Source organism: Leuresthes tenuis, unplaced genomic scaffold, assembly GCF_036924035.1.
Source record: "Leuresthes tenuis unplaced genomic scaffold, fLeuTen1.0.hap1 SCAF_6, whole genome shotgun sequence".
Lineage (NCBI taxonomy): Eukaryota > Metazoa > Chordata > Actinopteri > Atheriniformes > Atherinopsidae > Leuresthes > Leuresthes tenuis.
This window is the reverse complement of record NW_027325360.1, coordinates 33,957,877-33,977,517: the sequence shown is the minus strand read 5'-3', so window position 1 is coordinate 33,977,517 and position 19,641 is coordinate 33,957,877. Positions and strand designations below refer to the sequence as shown.

Here is a 19,641-nt window from a genome sequence, read left to right as displayed (position 1 = left end):
ACAGAGTATGCACTGAAACATTTTGCTTTCTCACACAGTTGATCACTTGACACTTGACAGGTCAGAAATACGCTCTGCCACGGTGTTGGCAGAAAGGCTGATGTTGCTAAACCGACCTTTCTTTTCTGGACAGACAATACTTGCAGCCTGTAATATGCTCTTTTTGACAAATTCACCTTCTGTAAATGGCTTTCCTGCTTTAACAATCATCTCACTCATCACATAGCTAGCTTCGACTGCTGCATCATTCTCTTTGGTTGCTTTCTTAAAGAAATCTTGTTGCCTTAGTAGACATGTTCTAAGATTAGCAACGCGGTTGGCTCTCTCATCTCCCTGGTATTTTGCATACTCCTCAGCAGGTCTAGTTATATAATGACGTTTCAAATTGTATTCTTTGTGCACTGCAACTTTCTCTGTGCAAATAAGACACGTTGAGATGCCCCTGTCCTCAACAAAGAAATATTGCACTTCCCACTTTTCCTGAAATTGTCTGTGCTCATCACCAACCTTTCTCTTCACTGCAGGTTTTGAGAAATACATGTTTGGGGCTGTGTAATATAAATAATTCCACTCTGTGTCACTGTCGCGTTGAAGTTTCAGTTTCAGTGTTTAGCCGATGCGTCTTTACCGCTTCTTTTTCTGCCTCGCTGAGCAGCAACTTCCGGGTTCAGACTGGACGCCGAAGCGCGTCATAGATATATGCATGTAGATACCGCATTCGGGCTTGTCAGGCACGTCAACACGGCCGCCATCTTGGGACGGGGTTTCTGACAGCAGTCAGGCTGTCAGAGCGGGTCTGACAGCTGTGCATCTGGCAAAATGACTTTTGTGCCGCTTACAGATGTTCCCGTGAAAGAAACGCAGAAACGAATAAACTTGGAATAACATTTCGCAAGTAAGAAGTTGTTTTATATTATTTAACTGTTATGAACGTGTTGGATTTGATGCATCTCTTAAGATAACATAAATTAAACTAGCTTATTACTAGCTTATGTCAGGACAAGAAAACAAAAGATGTTTTTGTTAGTAAGACATCAGTAAGATGATGAAAGTGACATTTGGCAATCAGCCACTGTATATAATTGGGATAAGTAGGCCATGTTATTCCTAAATGATCTATTAAATCAGTTTCATAGCACTAACATGAACATTAACTGCTAACGTAAGTTATGAACCTGAATTGTAGCTCCATAAGCATGGAGAACTGAGCGTTGTTCAGATGGAGCTGTTTTGTGTGTAGGTTTCTAAAAGGGCAGCACTCAGGAGGAGAGGTTTTATCCCAAAGGACCGTTCAGTGAAAATCGGCTGAAAATTCAGTGAGTTGTGGTGATTTTAATCGTTGATAGACCTCTGGCTCTGTTGACTAATGCAGTAAGGAGACACGGCTTCCCCCGTCCCAAGATGGGACGTATAGTTCCAATGGACAGCAGCGTCTGAGGCAGCATCTAGTGTATATATGGAAGCACATGAAGTGGGAGCAGCCACGCAAAAAATAGAACAGACGGCGAAACTATCGCAGCACTTTACGGCGCGTCGCAGCTGGTCTGGTCAAACTCGCGGGCCGCACTAACACTAAACTTTCATATTAAGGTGGAGGCCACAAACTATCGTCCCGAGGGTCGCAGTTGGCCCGTGGGCCGCAAGCTTGAGACCTTTGCTTTAGAGGCTTTTTTGTAGCTCTTAATAGGTTACACATTTGCACCAAACTCCATCCATGTCAGTGAACTTGGGGGGCTGAGTTGCGTACTTGATTTGTCATAGGGAGCTAGAGAGCTGTTTTGGCACACCAACAAAATATTTTCATGGTATTGTGTTCAAGGCATTACTATCATCAAAATATGCAAAGCTGGTGAAGACTGGTGCTAGACTCCTTCAGAGCAGGTTCAGCATATGTTACCATTATGATCTGGCCAGATTGAAATTTCGAGTAAAAAATTTGAGGGGGTCTGTGAGTTTTCTAAATTCTCTGGTAACTTCACCTTTAAAGTGACAACCAAACTTTTTCAGGACCATCTTGTGTGTTTCCTGCCTGGCACTCTTGCCCTTGGTGCTCACAACGGTTTGCCTGCTGAGCACATGAACCTGGCCAAACAGCTAATGGAGACTTGCTATCAGATGTACATACAAATGGAGACGGGCCTCAGTCCAGAAATTGTTCACTTCAATATGCATCAAGGCAGCATAGGAGACATCGATGTAAAGGTAAGTGCTGTCATTATGTTGTCACTGTGTCTACATTAATTCAGGAAATGAGAAATAATAGTAATTACATAGAATAAAAAAGCAAATCTGAATCAGAAATGATGAAAATGAACTCAATAGAATTCAGTTTGACTGATAAAGCGCCAAATCACAACAAATCAATGATAGAGTCCAATTCGTTGTAATCATAATCCAGTCAAATCCAATTAATTAAATTGGATTTGACTCGATTTGACAAGCTAAGGAAAGCAACAGATTGCACTGAAACTTGTCTTCAGTCCAATCTCCCGTCCTGAGCGTGCCTGTGGTGACTGTGGAAAGGAACGACTCGCTTTTAACAGGAAGAAACCTCTGGCAGAACCAGACTCAGGAAGGGTGGCCATCCGCCTCGACCAGCTGGGGTTTGAGAAGACAGAAAAGAGGGAAAAGAGGGGGGAATAACACCATAAAGCCATTCAAATGATACCTGTTGGAACAGGGAAACACAAGTTAATAACCACAATAATGTCACGTGTACATAAAATCATTTGAGAAATTAAACAGGGGGAAAAAGAGAGCAAAGTGAGGAAAGGTGTGACAGACGAGGTCCCCCAGCAGTCTAAGCCTATAGCAGCTTAACTATGGGATGTTTCAGGATTACCTGAGCCATCCCTAACTATAAGCTTTATCAATAAGGAAAGTTTTAAGCCTAATCTTAAAAGAGGAAAGGGTGTCTGCTTCCCGGACATTTACTGGCAGCTTATTCCACAAGAGAGGGGCCTGATAGCTGAAGGCTCTGCCTCCCATTCTAGTTTTAGAAACTCTGGGAACAACAAGTAAACCTGCAGTTTGGGAGCGAAGTGCTCTGTTAGGAAAATATCTCACAATGAGATCTTTAAGATATGATGGAGTAAGGTCATTAAGAGCTTTATATATGAGGAGAAGAATCTTAAATTCTATTCTGAATTTAACTGGGAGCCAATGAAGAGAAGCTAAAACTGGAGAAACATGATCTCTCTTGTTAGTTCTCATCAGAACTCTGGCTGCAGCATTTTGGATCAGCTGGAGGCTTTTCTCTAGTTCCTCACTGTAGAACTAGAAGCCAAGGAAATACCATCTAGAGTAACTATATAACTAGACAATTTCTGTCAGGGACGATAGTGAAGGTAGGACCCAAATGCAGCTCTTTGAGTTCAAAAAGGTTTATTCCAAAAAACAAACACAAAACAGGGAGCGAGGCAAAAACATAAAGTTCAAAAATACTTAAACTGAATTAACGATAAACAAGACTATGAATAAATAACTTTGAAACAAGACTATGAATAAATAACTTTGAAACAAGACTATGGCAAGACTATGAGGCAGGAAACCAGACTTAGCTTCTGTGAACAAGACATGAAGGGTTAGTGAGGAATCTGCGATGAGTTAAAGGAAACCAGGAGACTAAATGCTGTGGAGATTAGTGTGATTAGTGAATGACGTGCAGCTGATGACAATGAAACCGGTGATGTGAGTGAAGCTGATGGCAGGGGAGAAACATGACAAGAACTGAATCTAAGAACATAACAGAAAACCTGAAAACATAACAAATGACCTAAAAACAAGATTTAACAAAACATGAGCTGTGACAATTTCTCCCTGAAGCGCTCAGATCCAAAGAGAACAACTTCGGTTTTGTCTGAATGTAGAAGCAGACAGTTCTAAGTCATCCAGGTCTTTATGTCTTTAAGACAGGCTTGTAGTCTGACCAACCTATTGGTTTAATCTGGTTTCATAGATAAGTACAGAGTATCATCAGCATAACAATGGAAATTTATACCATGCTGTCCAATAATGTTACCTAATGGAAGCATGTACAAAGTAAAAAGAATCGGTCCAAGCACAGAACCCTGAGGAACTCCATGACTTACTCTGCTGTGTGAGGAAGATTCTTCATTTATAAGAACAAACTGGAATCTATCAGATAAATATGGCTTAAACCAGCCTAATGCAGTTCCTTTAATCCCAATAACATGTTCAAGTCTCTGTAACAGAATGCTGTGATCGATCGTATCAAATGCAGCACTGAGATCCAACAGGACAAGCACAGAAACAAGTCCGCTATCAGAGGCTAAGAGGAGATCATTGGTAACTTTCACCAGTGCTGTTCCTGACTGAATCCTGACTGAAACTCTTCAAACAGATTATTTCTATGTAAATGATCACAAAGTTGAACTGCAACTATTTTTTCAAGAACTTTAGACAAAAAAGTGAGATTGGATATAGGTCGATAATTAGCCAACACTTCTGAATCAAGAGTAGGTTTTTTAAGTAAAGGTTTAATTAAAGCAATCTTAAAAGTCTGAGGTACATATCCTGTCAACAAAGACAGGTTGATCAAATCCAATATGGAAGTGTCAATTAAGGGGAAAACCTCCTTGAACAGTCTGTTTGGGATTGGGTCTAAAATACAAGTTGATGGTTTAGAAGAGACTATTGCTGTTGTTAGCTCAGAGAGATCAACTGGGCAGAAGCCATCTAAATACAAATCAGGTTCTAAAGATACTTCTAAAGCTGCTCTACTTGATGATACATCAGTGATAATAGTGGGAAGGATTCCATTAATCTTCTCGCTGATAGAAACAATTTTATTGATAAAGAATCTCATGAAATCATCACTGCTGAGAGTTAAAGGAATACATGGCTCAACAGAGCTCGGACTCTTTGTCAGCCTGGCAGCAGTGCTGAAAAGAAACCTGGGATTATTCTTATTCTCTTCTACCAATGATGAATAATAAGCAGTTCTAGCTTTACGAAGGGCTTTCTTTTACGTTATTAAACTATCTTTCCAGACTAATTGAGACTCTTCTAAATTAGAGGAACCCACCTGTGGGCACGTCTTGACTCCTGGGCCACTTGGTCAGGGGCACTGGGGCCTACGCTGGCCCACTGTAGCTGTCTGGGGCGCTTGGCCCTCTCGGGTATTGGGTGTGTTCTCTGCCGGGGTTATTTGGGGGTGCTCGGGCTCTCGGGGCCCGGGTCCGGCGCACGGCCCAGGTCTGGGTGGCGGGGGCCTGGCGGGGTCGGTGAGCTGTTACCCCGGGGGCTTCCTCTGCAGTCTTCTGGTGGCCTGGGTCTTGTGGCCCTCTCTGCCTGCTTCTGATTGTGTTTTTTTTTTTTTGCGTGTTTGTGTGTTTGTTTTTTCTCTGCTTGTCTGCTCTCAGGTGCTCCTGGTGGCGCTAAGGCTGGATTCCCAACAGAGCCCATGGATTGTTGTTCTGTTTTGTTTTTACAGGTATAGCAGCTGGTTGTCTGGTTTTTCTTGTTTGTATTGTGGTTTGTATCTTTCTATTTCTGTTTTCCCAATCAAATCTGTTTGGTATAAACGGTATTCAGATTACAATTCTGCTGCCATAATGCTGGACAGGACAAGGGAAAATAAATAAATAAATAAAGTAAAATAAAAAAAAATACAAATATTTGAAGGAAAATAAGAATCTGTTTTAAGTACGAATTTAAAGGAGGTTGCTGAGATAAACACCTTATTTTCCTCTGGCATATTGTTCTAGAGCCCCAAAGCTCTGAATTCTACCACTGTCGGGACACTTCGGGACATCTAACGACTCAAAGTCTGAGAGATCTCAAGGAACAGACATTGGCATAAATACTAAGGGATCAGAGGTAGAAGAGAGAGCCAGTGGAATTTTTTCCTTAAAATTGTAAAAAAAAAAAAAAAAAAGTTTGTTAGTTTTGTGCAGGCTTGAGGTCAAAAGATTAAAGATGGAGAATTAAACAGCATTAACCTCCCAGAGCCTAAAGTCCAGAAAGCACCAGCTTGGTCTCTTGGGGTTGACAAAAAAACCCTCAAAACTTTGCAGACTAAATAGACATAATAGTATCAAATATTGCTAATGTGAAGTAAAAAGTTATTGCTTAACGGTTATATAAAACCAAATATCTCATTCCTATCATTGTTAATGTGTGTGCTGCATTCCCGTCCCATTAATAACAGACACAAAAAATTTGACCAAACAATTTAGCAAATTTGAAAAGGAGTATAAATGAAGCTGGATAGAACATGCACACAACTTAAATTACAGTTTTCGTTGGGTCCTTGTTTCCTTTCTTCAATTGATTGATTCTTATGAAGAAAGGAAAAGGCTTGGCACAGTGGATGTGAAAGGAATGCAACAAAAAAAAAGATAAAACTATAATTATGACAGTACGAAAATAAGGCAGTAAGGAAGAAAAAAAACGGCAATACAAAAATACAGAGTGGCCGATGGTGGCGCCGGTTCTGCCAGAGGTTTCTTCTTTGGATTGAGGGGTGGCTGTGATGCAATCTGCAAGTTCACTTAACGAGGCAACTTTTTGTAAAATTGGCTTTGTATGAACTGGACTAATTTGGAATTGAATGAATTTGATTTGATTGGATTATGATTGTATTACAATGGATAATATTGGATTGTAATTGGCTTGAATTGGACTGTATCTTTGAAGTACTTTGAGATGACACTTGTTGTGATTTAGTGCTCTCAATTTAACTGAATTGAAATGAGTCACCACACTGCACCATAACATCTCCTTGTGTGAATATTGTGCTGACTAACTCTTAAATGGTGAAGGATTAAAAGAAAATTCCTCATTGCCAGCCTCCACAGCCGCTTACGTTCAGAGAGCTCATTCTGTTTTACTCCCAAATGCCCTCTGAATACAGTGAGATCACCCTCATCGAGATGACAAACTACACCCCCTGCTGTTCAAAACTGGTAGCAAACCAAAGTGGTTCTTGTCAATGAGTTTTTCCTCCTGGTTACAAATAACTTAAATGTGACTCATGTCTATCTTTTTTTTTTTTTTCAATAGCTTGCAGACAGACATAACCTCCTACGACCAGAGACCGTGGAGAGTCTCTTCTACCTGTACAGGTTCACAAAGGATCACAAGTACCAAGACTGGGGCTGGGAGATTCTCCAAAATTTTAACAAGCACACCAAGGTAAGTAAAATGAAATGAAAGTCAAATTGAAATGGAAGGATCAGTACTTCGGGTAGACTCTTGTCGAACAACATTGTGTCAAATGCTGTTGAATACAGAGCTTTCATACAGTTGAGTTACATGTTTTGTCATTAATCACACAGCAACATATAACATGTCACAGAGACAAAATCTAAGGAAAGGAGGAGTGATACATTTGTTAGAAATGTTTCTGAATTGTGTCAGGAAAGCTATTTTCTGTGATAAACCAAGTTCGTCTAAGGTTTGGGAATAGCTGATCCACAGAGGCTCTATTTCAAAACTACCTGTGCATGGAAAGACTAAGGATAAGTTAGATAAGTTAATAGGTTAAGGACAATGGTTCTTCATAGGTTGTTCTGATTAGGTACATATTACCACTGAATGAAATAAGTGTGTGTGTGTGTATAATATAAAGACATACAGACAAAGGCACTTACAGGATAAAAAAATCCAAGCAATCAGTATCATCAGGACCCCTGCAAAAAAGTCAAGAATACCGATTGATAGCTCAGTTCACCTGCTTATTATGGTAATATTTCTGTCCTCTGATGCCACAGAAGGTCCAGAAAATGAACAACTCATGAGTATTCAGATTTTGTTTATATGTGGACATGATTAAAGTTGTATGTGAGGACTGAGCAAGACATCAACTCACTGATATACACAGCAAGGATGTTGAAATGTCATTCGGACTGATGTCTAAGAGAAGAAAGATGATCACAACAGAAGTGACTGAACATAAGAAGGAAATATAGACATTCCTACAAAAAACAAATACCTTAGGATCCCACAGGCCAATGGCAACCACGATGTCGCTACAAAGAAGTTATCCACAACTAAATTCCTACAAAAGAGGTCCTGAAGAATCAGCTGAACATGAGAAATGAAGTCTGAGCGGAGATAGAAGCCAGTCAATATCAAGAAAGCTCCCCACAATGCACAGAGGATTTTACCCCAAGTCCAGCTCCCAGAGTGCACACTAAGAGGAAGGAGGGAGGCTGGGGGCTAGTGATTGCTAGAGCTTGAAAAGCCTGTCTGAAAGACAGCATGGACGCAATGATCATGGCAGCACAAGAACCAGACCCAGAGCACAAGAGTAATTGTTTCCACCACACCAGACAGGACCCCAGGTGCAGTCTGCACATAGGAGCAAGGTGCAGCAGGATGCAGGCAGGTACAGTATACATGGAACGCCATACCCAAGTGGTGGGAATAATGTACAGAAACATCTGTGCCAAGTATAGGTTGAAAGTGCCAAAATCAAAGTTGGAGATGCCTCCAAAGATGGTGGAGAATGACGGAGCTAAGATGCTGTGGGGCTTCCAGATCCAGACTGGTGATAGCTAACCGTTGACAAATTACAGATGAAAGCAGAAGTGATAGATGTGGTGATTCCAAGTAACGGCAACATCAAGAAGAAGGAACATGAGAAGCTTGAAAAATAGTGAAGTTTAAGGGGGAAGTGGTTGGGGAGACATTGCATTTAACCAGTGCACTCCCCAGCACAGGCAATGATTCGAAATGTAGCACAAAAACAAGTTGGATGAACATTTTCTTAATTTTATTCAAAGATATTGCACTTACAAACTTGTAACAGCAACTAATCAACTTTTTAAAACAATGAATGGTGGAAAAAAGCTAAATGTCGAAAAACCTATCTGAAATCCTCAGAATAGACAGAGGAGGGAGAAAGGTAAAGTGCCAGAATAAACTGGTAAATAAGTGTAGGTAATCTCAACATAGATGAAAACTGATTTATTATTTGTACAGCCAGTTGTACATATAAATGAATTCAATTCATACCTACATTAACACAAACAAGGTGAAACAATAATCAGCCATCTGTTTCCTCACAAACACACAAACCTTCCTGGAACACATTCATATTTATTATGGCATTGTGTTGATGTGAACAAACCTTTGTATCTACCTTAGGTTTCTTCTGGTGGCTACACTTCCATCAACAACGTGCGTGACCCAGAGTATCCGAGCCCCAGAGATAAGATGGAAAGCTTCTTCTTGGGAGAGACTCTGAAATATTTATACCTGCTCTTCTCAGATGACCTCAACCTTATTAGTTTAGACCAGTACGTCTTCAACACTGAAGCTCATCCCCTGCCTATATGGCCTCCCACTGTGTGAAAACCACAGCAACACAACAAAGTTCTCAGGGTTGGTGTAACACCAAAATAAATGCTTTGTTTTCTGTGGGAGTGACAACGTTTCTGAACAGTGGCCCTGAACTCATTCCCCAGATGGAAGAACCTTCCTTTATGCTGTGGAGTCATTGTTACTACTGAAAGAAGTTAATTCTTGCTGTTTGTGTATTCATTACGTGGACTTCTCGTAATGACTGCATTAGTGCAGAAGGAGCAGAGCAAGGTTTCTGTCCCCTCGAACATTCCGATATCAGCAGAGATGAACAATCTGACAGTGATTCAAACATATCTGGATGTCACATTTTAAGGAATGTAGAATGATTCAGGTATATGCAAACTGATGCTGACATTTTCACTTTGAAAGCTCACAATAGCTGTTTGTCTATAGCTACCAGTTTTATGATAGAAAAAGTATTCAAACCAACTTCCTAGTTGCCCCCCATACCCACCCAAGTACATTATAAGACAGCAAGTAGTCTCTTGCATCTCCATACTGAGACATTCCATGATAGAAGCTGTCAGCTGCCTGAACTGAATACAATGTGCTTCTCGGCTTTACAGCATCGGCTTGTTCCAATTCTTCATTAAATGTTTGTTATTAACAGAAACAACTGTAACTCAGTTTGGATGCACAGGACATGTGTTTGGGACTTCAGCTGTTACAAAGTTCATTTGTATCAGGATCAGCCAAACACAAAGACTTCTGTATGCTTACATTCTCGAAAATGCACTATATCAGGAAAACACCACTGTAACAGTTTACAATGATATACAAAGTAATTCTATGATATGGTCCTTGTATATTACCTCTGCTTCAATTTGACTTTGTCACGTTGTTTTTATTTAAATTGCATTTGAACGCATAAATGCTATAAATCTAATAGCTCGGCAAAATTAACTTAATTTACGTTTGTAGGAAGCTAACAGTCATCATCTCTAAAGAAAATTCTTATGATGGCTTATGTTGCACGCTGTGGACACATAGTTTTGATGCTCTTAACCTCCCGACCAGTGCCACATTAACACTTCGCTGTACCCTGGGCAACGATATAAGGGCCCCATGGTCACGAGCCCAGGATCACCATAATCTGGCAAAATACAGAATAAATTACAGTAATATAAATATACGCATTATTTCAATAACTAACTGTCATCAAGTGCATTTTGATGTACAGATGTGCAAATGCGCATAGAACTACAAATGCACCACTATGTCTTCTTGTCAAGGCCACTCACTCACATATGATGTTATGAAAACAGAACTCATCAGCATCAGTATAATCTGGCAAAATTGACCCACTAAATAAAGAGGGAAATAAATAAGCAACCACTTTCAAAGCATTCAATATTTATTTAACATTTGTTCCCAACACAAATGTTTTGAACTGATAGACCCATCACAGAGGAAGTTCATAGACAACACAATCAAGTTATAGTCCAATATAAACATTTTAAAATCTGCCTGTTTTCTCTCAACAACAATAAACAATTTACAGCATTTTCATGGAGCCACCACAAGGAAAAAATAAATAAAATGCAGTAACATCTGTAAAGATCACAATTCAACTAGACAGACAAGTGCAAGATAAACAGTTTGAAATCTGTCAGTTTCTCTCAATTAGACAAGACAAAAAGAAATGCTACATAATCTGGAAAAATACACAATTTGAATTAAAAATAATGGGGAAGTGCATGTTTAGATTTTAAATGCTTGATTTAATTTGGCAAACACATCTTACACTGGCATTTTTCTGGACTTAGGATGTGCAAACTGGTGTACAATATCTTCGAAATCAAGGGCACTGACAAGTTCATGTTTGATGGCCAAGGGAGAAAGCGCAGAGAGCTGTGCCTGTGACATTATGGTCCTCACTCCCTTACTGAAGCCGGATACTTGGCAGCCTGGTTCTGGAAAGCTGCAGGCCCCAGTAGATCGCCTCTTCCCGGAGCTGCTTCGTAACCGGACCCCACAGTGCAGGATCCCCAAGGGGTAGAAGAGGCATTGAGGTACAGGGGCAACTCGCAGACTCGCAGACTCGACGAACCTCTCAGGTGGCAGTGAAACTCGAGGCCCATCACCGCTTCCCTCAACGGTTACAGGGCCCTTTAGAGGTCGAGGGCCCCTGGGCAGTTGCCCAATTGCCCATATGGTTAATCCGGCTTTGCTCCCGACCCTCTTTACCTTCCCTGATGACATGAATGCAGCATCTGCTGTGTGGCTTTCAAATGGCCTTGATCTCATTTGAGTTGCTGCACATAATATATGTACTAACAAACTGTGAAACTTGTGCTGTCTCATAGCAGCATTTTTTATGTATATTTTTGTGGAAATAAGATTATCAGTCTCTTTTAAATGAAAGAAAGTTAGTTATACATTTAGAATTGATTTGTAATGCGTATTTAAAACTGCAATTGCTAATGGAAAGTACTTTGTATTTACAAAGCATTTCACTTAGTTTTTCCAGGAGTTGTCCTTATACAATACACACCACTGATTTACATTCCAGCTCTTTTTGTCCAGATCTTTTTTAAAGATCTTGATGAATCTGTATTGAGACCAAACTTGTATATTCAGTGCATTTTTTCTGTATCATGTGACAACATGTGCCTTTCATGTTTGCTCAGATAAATTCATTCCGTTCAAACTATTTGTATGTGCATGTGTTGCGAATTCACCACAGATTTGTGGTCATTGTGATCATTGCAGATTATTTTTCCAGGTGAAATAAGGGACATTTTTCAAAAACCCCAGACCAGTCAAAAGGATTTTTATAATGTTTATCTTTGCTTGATGTAGTCTTGTGGTCTCGGAGTAGAATGAGAGTCTGTTTCATAGAGCTGACTGTTCCTTGGGAGGACTTAGTAGTAGAAGCATATGAAAGAAAAAAGCTTAGGTAGGTGGAGTTGGGGGTAGAAGCAGAGCAGCGAGGATGGAAAGTTAGGATATGTCCAGTGGAAGTAGGACGTAGAGGATTTATTGCAAAGTCTGTCGTCTCATAGTTGAGGGAGTTGGGTGTAAATGGACAGAGTGTGAGGAATATAGTGAAGGAAGTGTCAGATGAGGCAGTAAAGTCCAGTCAGTGGATTTGGATTAGAAGAAGCAATAGTAGCTGGGGGCCCAACAGGGGGAGCACTTAGGGTCAACAGACTAGGGAGAAGCAAGGAAGAAATCCAGGATGTATTTAAGTTGAGGGTGTGGCCCATGTGTAACCAGGTGGCCATTTCAGTTGAGTTGGTATTTGCTGGCATTTTTAGTGACTATTTAGGTGAGTTTGTCTGCTAAATCTACTAGTGTGCCTTGTCCTGCCTCCACCTCTGGAACCCTCTATACTTTCATTGCTGCCTACCCGAACCAGGGTTTGTATTCCCTCCCCGGTATGACTGGTGTGCAGTTGGTGAGAGGCTGGGGTAGCTTGTGGCTGTGGAAAAAAGATGGTTGTTGTGGTGTGAGGAGCAGTGATGGCTGGCATTAGGGGAGTGACCCTGTTACACCAGTGATCACTGTCTAGCTTCCTGGAGGTGTCATGGGCCCAACAAGATGAAACACAGATGAAAAGAGGTTCCCACCTGATGACCCCAATGACATGTTGGTCAGCAATACTCACTGGTCTATATAGGGATTATAGGGATCAGGAGGTTATTCAGTCATAAATACTGAGCTAGTATAAGAAGGTTAATTGTTGAATTTAGGGAATTATTCACTGAGTCCGGTCCATTTTTTTTGTAGCACAAGTTTCTTGTGTTTACCTTGAATTCAGATCTAGCCTAGCAAGTGACTGCTGTGAATAGGGCAGTTGATAACAAGGGGAAGACCATGTGACAGATTGGAAAGACAGCTGACAGGAGGCAAAGACCCCAAAGTTGCTGCCATGGGCTAGTAATCCATGGTAGCAGTAGTGAGGCCTAGCAGCTTTGTTACAACCAGCATAAGCTACGACTAAATTAAGGGGAATACCTCTCAGGTCAGCGACAGCAGGGGCGGAAGATGACTCGCAGGCAGACTACATGGCAACTGACACTGGAACGAACATGACTATGAGTTTGAGATGTGACTGGATGTGAAGGATAGGGGCACGGACCTATTCTTTAGAGCTAGAACTCGGCAGAATAGTTTGTCAGAGGAAAGAGAGCGTAGCTGGAGAGAATAAAAGTGGTAGACGAGAGGGAAATAAGCTTCAGGTTCATCCTTAAAATGCATTGGGGAAGAAAGAGATGTGTGGCAAAAGAAGGGCAGTGTGGCCACATCAATCAGTACTTTTTAAGAAGTCAATCGAGTAGGATATCAATAACGCAGCTACTGGTTCTAAGAAGGGATGAAGCTGATACTGAGGTGAATAGGCCAGTTTGAGAGAGAAATATGCAAAAGGCTGGAGTTGCAAATAGCAACAAAGAATGGGAAGCAGTCAATAGAGATTTGTCGATAATATTAGGTAGGTTAGGAGGAAATGCAAGTGATAGGCTAGAGAAGATGGGAGATATGATATAATATGGTGTAGAAAGATTTGGGGTAAAAAAAAAAAGAGGGTTTAAAGAGTACATTTAGTTAAGTCTAGATGGCAAAGAGAAATGGAGAAATTGGTTAAGGAGAGAAGAAATTTAAGAAAGCAATGGAAAGAGGGAGAAGGAGGGAGCTCCAAGATGGCTGCAGCTGTATTTCTCTGAACTTGTGGCTGTTTTTCTATCCAACAATAATCTCAGGAATCCTACGTAAAACTGAAAATAGTAAGAAGAATCTAATCAAATCAATCAATCAATCTACAGTAAAATTGCGGCCTTTGTTTGTATTTTGTGAAGTGTTTCTGGGACTCTACTGCTCAATCTTCAGGCCTTGATCATCAAACAATGCCACCTAAAGCTTTCAACACCATCGAGGAATATGTTACCATGGCTCAAGTGCGTTAATTGTTGGATCAGTAAAAGGATTTTTACAGAACTTTGCTTGTACAACAAGATAAGAGCTTCAAATCTTGTGTACAGATGACAGTTGATTCTTCTAATAAGAGGATTGATGATCTGTCAAAGCAAGTTTATGATTTCAAGGTGAGTCTGGAAGTGACTCAAAAGGAATTTGATGATTTTAAAATCTCTTGTGGCACTTTGTCCAAGAACTGTAGTGAAACAAGGTCAGATTTGGACACAATTTGTAAAAGTTTGATTTCAGTCTCAGACAAGACTGAATATCTGCAGGAACAGACAAGACAGCATAATATTGTTGTGGATGGCATCAAAAAGTCTGTGAAAGAAAAGGTGTCTGAATCTGAAGAAAAAGGGAGAAAACTATTAAGTGAAAAATTACAACTGGATCACTTGAAAATAGAGCTGGACTGGGCTCATAGAACTGGGAAGCCGGTGATGTTGCGGAGAAAAGAGTAGTCGGACTGACCTTTGCAGCTTCTTATGGGGAATTTATAGATCAGAAAGACACAGAAACATGTACATGGCAGCATGCACGGAAATTCCCAATGACCATAGTTTTTGAGATCTTCTGATACCTCTTGATATCATTCTGTATGTATGTGGCACAAGCCCAATCTCTGTCTGAGTCATTGTCAAGACGGAGTTCATTCTGGTCCTTAACAATATGTGGTTTGAGCAGCGTCTCGGCCCTGCTCTCCCCACATAGTCCCCCCTAAAATCACATATCAGTGATTAAATAAAGAAATAACCTAAATTATTACCACACATAATTAAAACAAAATTAGATAATAAATTAAAACTTCCTCCAGCTCTTCTGGGGGGACCCCGAGGCGTTCCCAGGCCAGCCGAGAGACAGTCTCTCCAACGTGTTCTGGGTCTTCTCCGGGGTCTCCTCCCAGTGGGACGTTTCCCCGGAACACCTCACCAGGGAGGCGTCCAGGAGCCATCCAAACCAGATGCCCAGCTGAGAACCATGGTCTCGGATTTGGAGGTGCAGATTCTCATCCCAGCCGCTTCACACTCAACTGCGAACTGCTCCAGTGAGAGCTGAAGGTCACATCCTGACGACGCTAGCAGAACAACATCATCCGCAAAAAGCAGAGACCCGATTCTGAGGTCACCAAATCGGACTCCCTCAACGTGCTGGCTGCACCTAGAAATTCTGTCCATAAAAATTATGAACAGAATCAGTGACAAAGGGAAGCCCTAACAGAGTCCAACCCTCACCGGAAACACGTCCAACTTACTGCCAGCAATGAGGATCAAACTCTAACACCGGTCATACAGAGACAGAACAGCCCCTATCAAGGCGTCCAGCACTCCATATTCCCGGAGCATCCCCCACAGGACTCCCCGAGGGACATGGACAAACGCCTTCTCCAAGTCCACAAAACACATGTAGACCAATTGGGCGAACTCCCATGCACCCTCCAGGACCCTTCTGAGGGTGTAGAGCTAGTCTACTGTTCCACGGCAAGGTCAAAAACCACACTGCACCTCCTGAATCCGAGATTCAGTCCTCCCCTCCAGTACCCCCAAATAGACCTTACTAGGGAGGCTGATGAGTGTGATCCCCCTGTAGTTGAAACACACCCTCCGGTCCCCCTTTTTTAAAAGATTTTTTTTATTAACCTTTATTTATACAGGTAAAATCTCATTGAGACCCAGGGTCTCATTTGCAAGAGAGACCTGTTTTAGGTAGGCAGCAGCAAAACACAAAGTTAAAGATTAACTGAACGTACAAGAGACAAAAACAAAACAGGAACATATGATAATTAATAATAATAAAATTAAAGAAAAAGGAACTAGTTAAGTACAGTACATTTGCAGACCCCCACTGACTGTCTCACCAGCCTTCCTGCAAGTAATTTGAAGTCCTCTAGTGAAATAAAGCTGGACATCTTCAGCTTCTGTTGGAGCCTGTTCCATGTTATAGGCGCAACATAGGAGAACGCCTTTTTGCCAAGTTCAGTACGGACTGAGGGGATGGCAAATGTGATGTAATCCAGAGACCGGAGGCTATGATCAGACTGTGTCCGTGTCAAGTATGTGGACAAATAGGAGGGGAGTAGTCTAGTCCAATGATGGATTTGTAGATAAACAGATACCAGTGGGTGGTTCTGCGCATGGAAAGTGAAGACCAGTCAGTGAGAGAGTACAAAGTGCAGTGATGTGTAAGGGGTTTACAACCAGTTATGAATCTCAAAGATCCGTGATATGCAGCATCCAGTAGATGTAAGGAGTGAGCAGAGGCATTCATATAAACAACATCACCATAATCCAGAAGTGGCAAGAAAGTGGCTGCAACAATACGTTTTCTTCCATTAAAAGAAAAACAGGCTCTATTTCTGAAGAAAAACCCTAGTTTTAATTTAAGTTTCTTCAGTAATTGGTCAATATGGCATTTAAAAGAAAGGCTATCGTCCAATGTTATGCCAAAGTATTTATAAGTGAATGCCGCGGCTCCCGGCGGCCCAACCTGCGGCCCGACCTGCGGCTCCTCAGTGGTCCGGAACAGGGTGGACATGATCGGGGAGTGTCGCAGCCCTTCCACCACCATTGCTCTGTCCGAATTTCTGCTCAGACTTTTCAAACTGCTAACAACTAAGCTAGCTATACACTGAGTATAAAAATGTAGACACTTACACTTCAACACCGATACACAACATGTGTGAAAGAACGATACACGATGCATAGAACTTAATGCTGCGTACACCTGTTTGACTGTGTTAGCAGTCCAAGGATAAAGGTGTACCCCCACCCCAATCTGCCAGTCCAGAGGCACTGTCCCTGATGTCCACACAATGCTGCAGAGACGTGTCAACCAAGACATCACTACAACATCCAGACCTCAACCACCCCTGGGGCCTTGCGACCGAGGAACTTTTTGACCACCTCTGCAACTTCAGCCTATGCTCTCCGAGCTCTGCGACTCTGCTTCCGCTGAAGGTGTGTTGGTAGGATTGAGGAGGTACTTGAAGTATTCCCCCCAATGACTCACAACGTCCCAAGTTGAGGTCAGCAGAGCCCCATCAACATCATACACGGTTTGACGCCGAATGGTGGACCAGAATCTCTTTGAGGCCGTCCGGAAGTTGTTCTCCATGGCCTCGCCGAACTCCTCCCAGGCCCGCGTTTTCACCCACAGCAACTGCCGAAGCTGCGATCCGCTTGGCCTGTCAGTACCCATCAGCTGCTTCCAGGGTCCTACTGGCCAAAAAGGCCCAATAGGACTCCTTCTTCAGCTTGATGGCTTCCCTCCACCAGCAGGTTCGGAGTTGCCGCCATGACAGGCACCGACCACCTTACGGCCACAGCTCTGGTCAGCCGTCTCAACAATGGAGGCACGGAACACGGCCGATTCGGAGTCAATGTTCCCCAGGACATGGTTGAAGCTCTGCCGGAGGTGGGAGTTAAAGCTACTTCTGACAGTTGACACCAAATGTTCCCAGCAGACCCTCACAGTATGTTTGGGCCTAACAGGTCTGATTGGCATCTTCCCCCACCAGCGGAGCAAACTCACCACCAGGTGGTGATCAGTTGACAGCTCTGCCCCTCTCCTCACCCGAGTGTCCAGGACATACCACCAAGTCGATCATCGAACTGCGGCCTAGGGTGTCCTGGTGCCAAGTGTACATGTGGAAACCCTTATGCCTCAACGTGGCGTTTGTTATGGACAGTTCATGATGAGCACAGAAGTCCAACAACAGAACACCACTCTGATTCAGATCGGGGGGACCGTTCCTCCCAATCACATCCTTCCAGGTGTCACTGTCATTGCCCACGTGAGCATTGAAGTCCCCCAGCAGAACGAGGGAGTCTCCTGCAGGAGCACTCTCCAGTGCCTCCTTGAGGGACTCCAAAAAGGGTGGGAACTCTGAACTGCTATTTGATGTGTAAGCACAAACAACGGTCAGGACCCCTCCCCCCACCCGAAGGCGGAGGGAGGCTACTCTCTTGTCCATCGGGGTATACCCCAAAGTACAGGCACACAGCCAGGGGGCAATGAGTATGCCAACACCTGCTCTGTGCCTCTCACCACAGGAAACTCCAGAGTGGAATAGAGTCCAACCCCTCTCAAGGGGACTGGTTTCAGAGCCCAAGCCATGCGTTGAGGTTAGTCCGACTCTATCTTGCTGGAATCGCTCAGCCTCGCACACCAATTCAGGCTCCTTGCCCAACAGAGAGGGGACGTTCCACGTCCCAAGAGCCATCTTAAGTAGCCGAGGATCAGACTGTCAAGGTCTCCGCCTTCGGCTGCTACCCAGCTTGCATTGCACCCAACCCCCTTGGCTCCTCCCACGGGTGGTGAGCCCATCAGAAGGGAGACCCATGTTGTATTTTCAGGCTGTGCCTGAGCGAGCCCCATGGGCATGGGCCCGGCCACCAGGCGCTCGCTGCCGGGCCCCACCCCCGGGCCTGGCTCCAGGGTGAGACCCTGGTGACCCGCGTCCCGGCGAGGGATGATGTCCCCCCAGAAAAGCTGGAAGAAGTGGCCAGGGACATCTGAGTTTCTCTGCTCAAGCTACCCGACCCCCAAGAAGTGGTAGATGATAGATGGATGGAATCAATTAAAACATATTCACCAAAACCTGAAAATCATATAAAGTGTCAACGTAAACCCTGAACCAAAGATTAAACACTAACAAATCTCAATACTAAAAATACTTGAACCCAAAAATTGTTTAAGACCTTTAACATTTCCCACTCAGCGACACACCCGCTGAGGACAAAACCCTGGTAATTGGCAGCTCTATAGTCAGAAACGTGGAATTAGCGACACCAGCGACCATAGTCAAATGTATACCAGGGGCCAGAGCAGATGATGTAGAATCCTATTTAAAACTGCTGGCTGAGGATAAGTGTAAGTACAGTAAAATAGTTATTCACATCAGTGGTAATGACACACAGTTACGCCAATCAGAGGTCACTAAAATTAATGTTGTATCGGTGTGTAACTTTGCCAAAAACAATGTTGAACTCCGTAGTTTTCTTTGGACCCCTGACAAATCTGACCAGTGATGACATGTTTAGTCGCATGTCCTCATTCAATCGCTGGTTGTCTAGATGCTAATATTGAAGAACAAATGTTTAAATTGCAAATGTTGAAGCCAGGAGACAGAGAAGACGTTCGCGGGGGTGGTCTGTACGACTGGCCGAGGCTAGGAACTGGTGAATTTACAACACTGGTTATGAATTCACTGGTGTGAATTTACAACCTGGATGAACAAATGCATTTTAGATCATTTCATGGTTGTTTCAGGATCACCTGAGCCATCTCTAACTATAAGCTATATCAAAAAGGAAAGTTTTCAGCCTAATCTTAAAAATGGAAAGGGTGTTTGCTTCCCGGACATTTACTGGCAGCTTATTCCACAAGAGAGGG

The 19,641-nt window shown here is 42.7% G+C and overlaps 1 protein-coding gene across 2 annotated transcripts in view; it reads left to right on the top strand.

The window, feature by feature from the left end:
• man1b1b (mannosidase, alpha, class 1B, member 1b) overlaps positions 1-11,986 on the top strand; it is a 54,596-nt gene extending 42,610 nt beyond the window's left edge. For both annotated transcript variants that reach the window (XM_072388583.1, XM_072388582.1), the window contains exons 12-14: positions 2,008-2,202; positions 7,027-7,158; positions 9,115-11,986. In XM_072388583.1, the coding sequence (XP_072244684.1) occupies positions 2,008-2,202; positions 7,027-7,158; positions 9,115-9,321 (534 nt within the window). In that variant the 3' untranslated portion in view covers positions 9,322-11,986. The remainder of the gene's footprint in view (positions 1-2,007; positions 2,203-7,026; positions 7,159-9,114) is intronic.
• Positions 11,987-19,641: the final 7,655 nt, after the last annotated feature.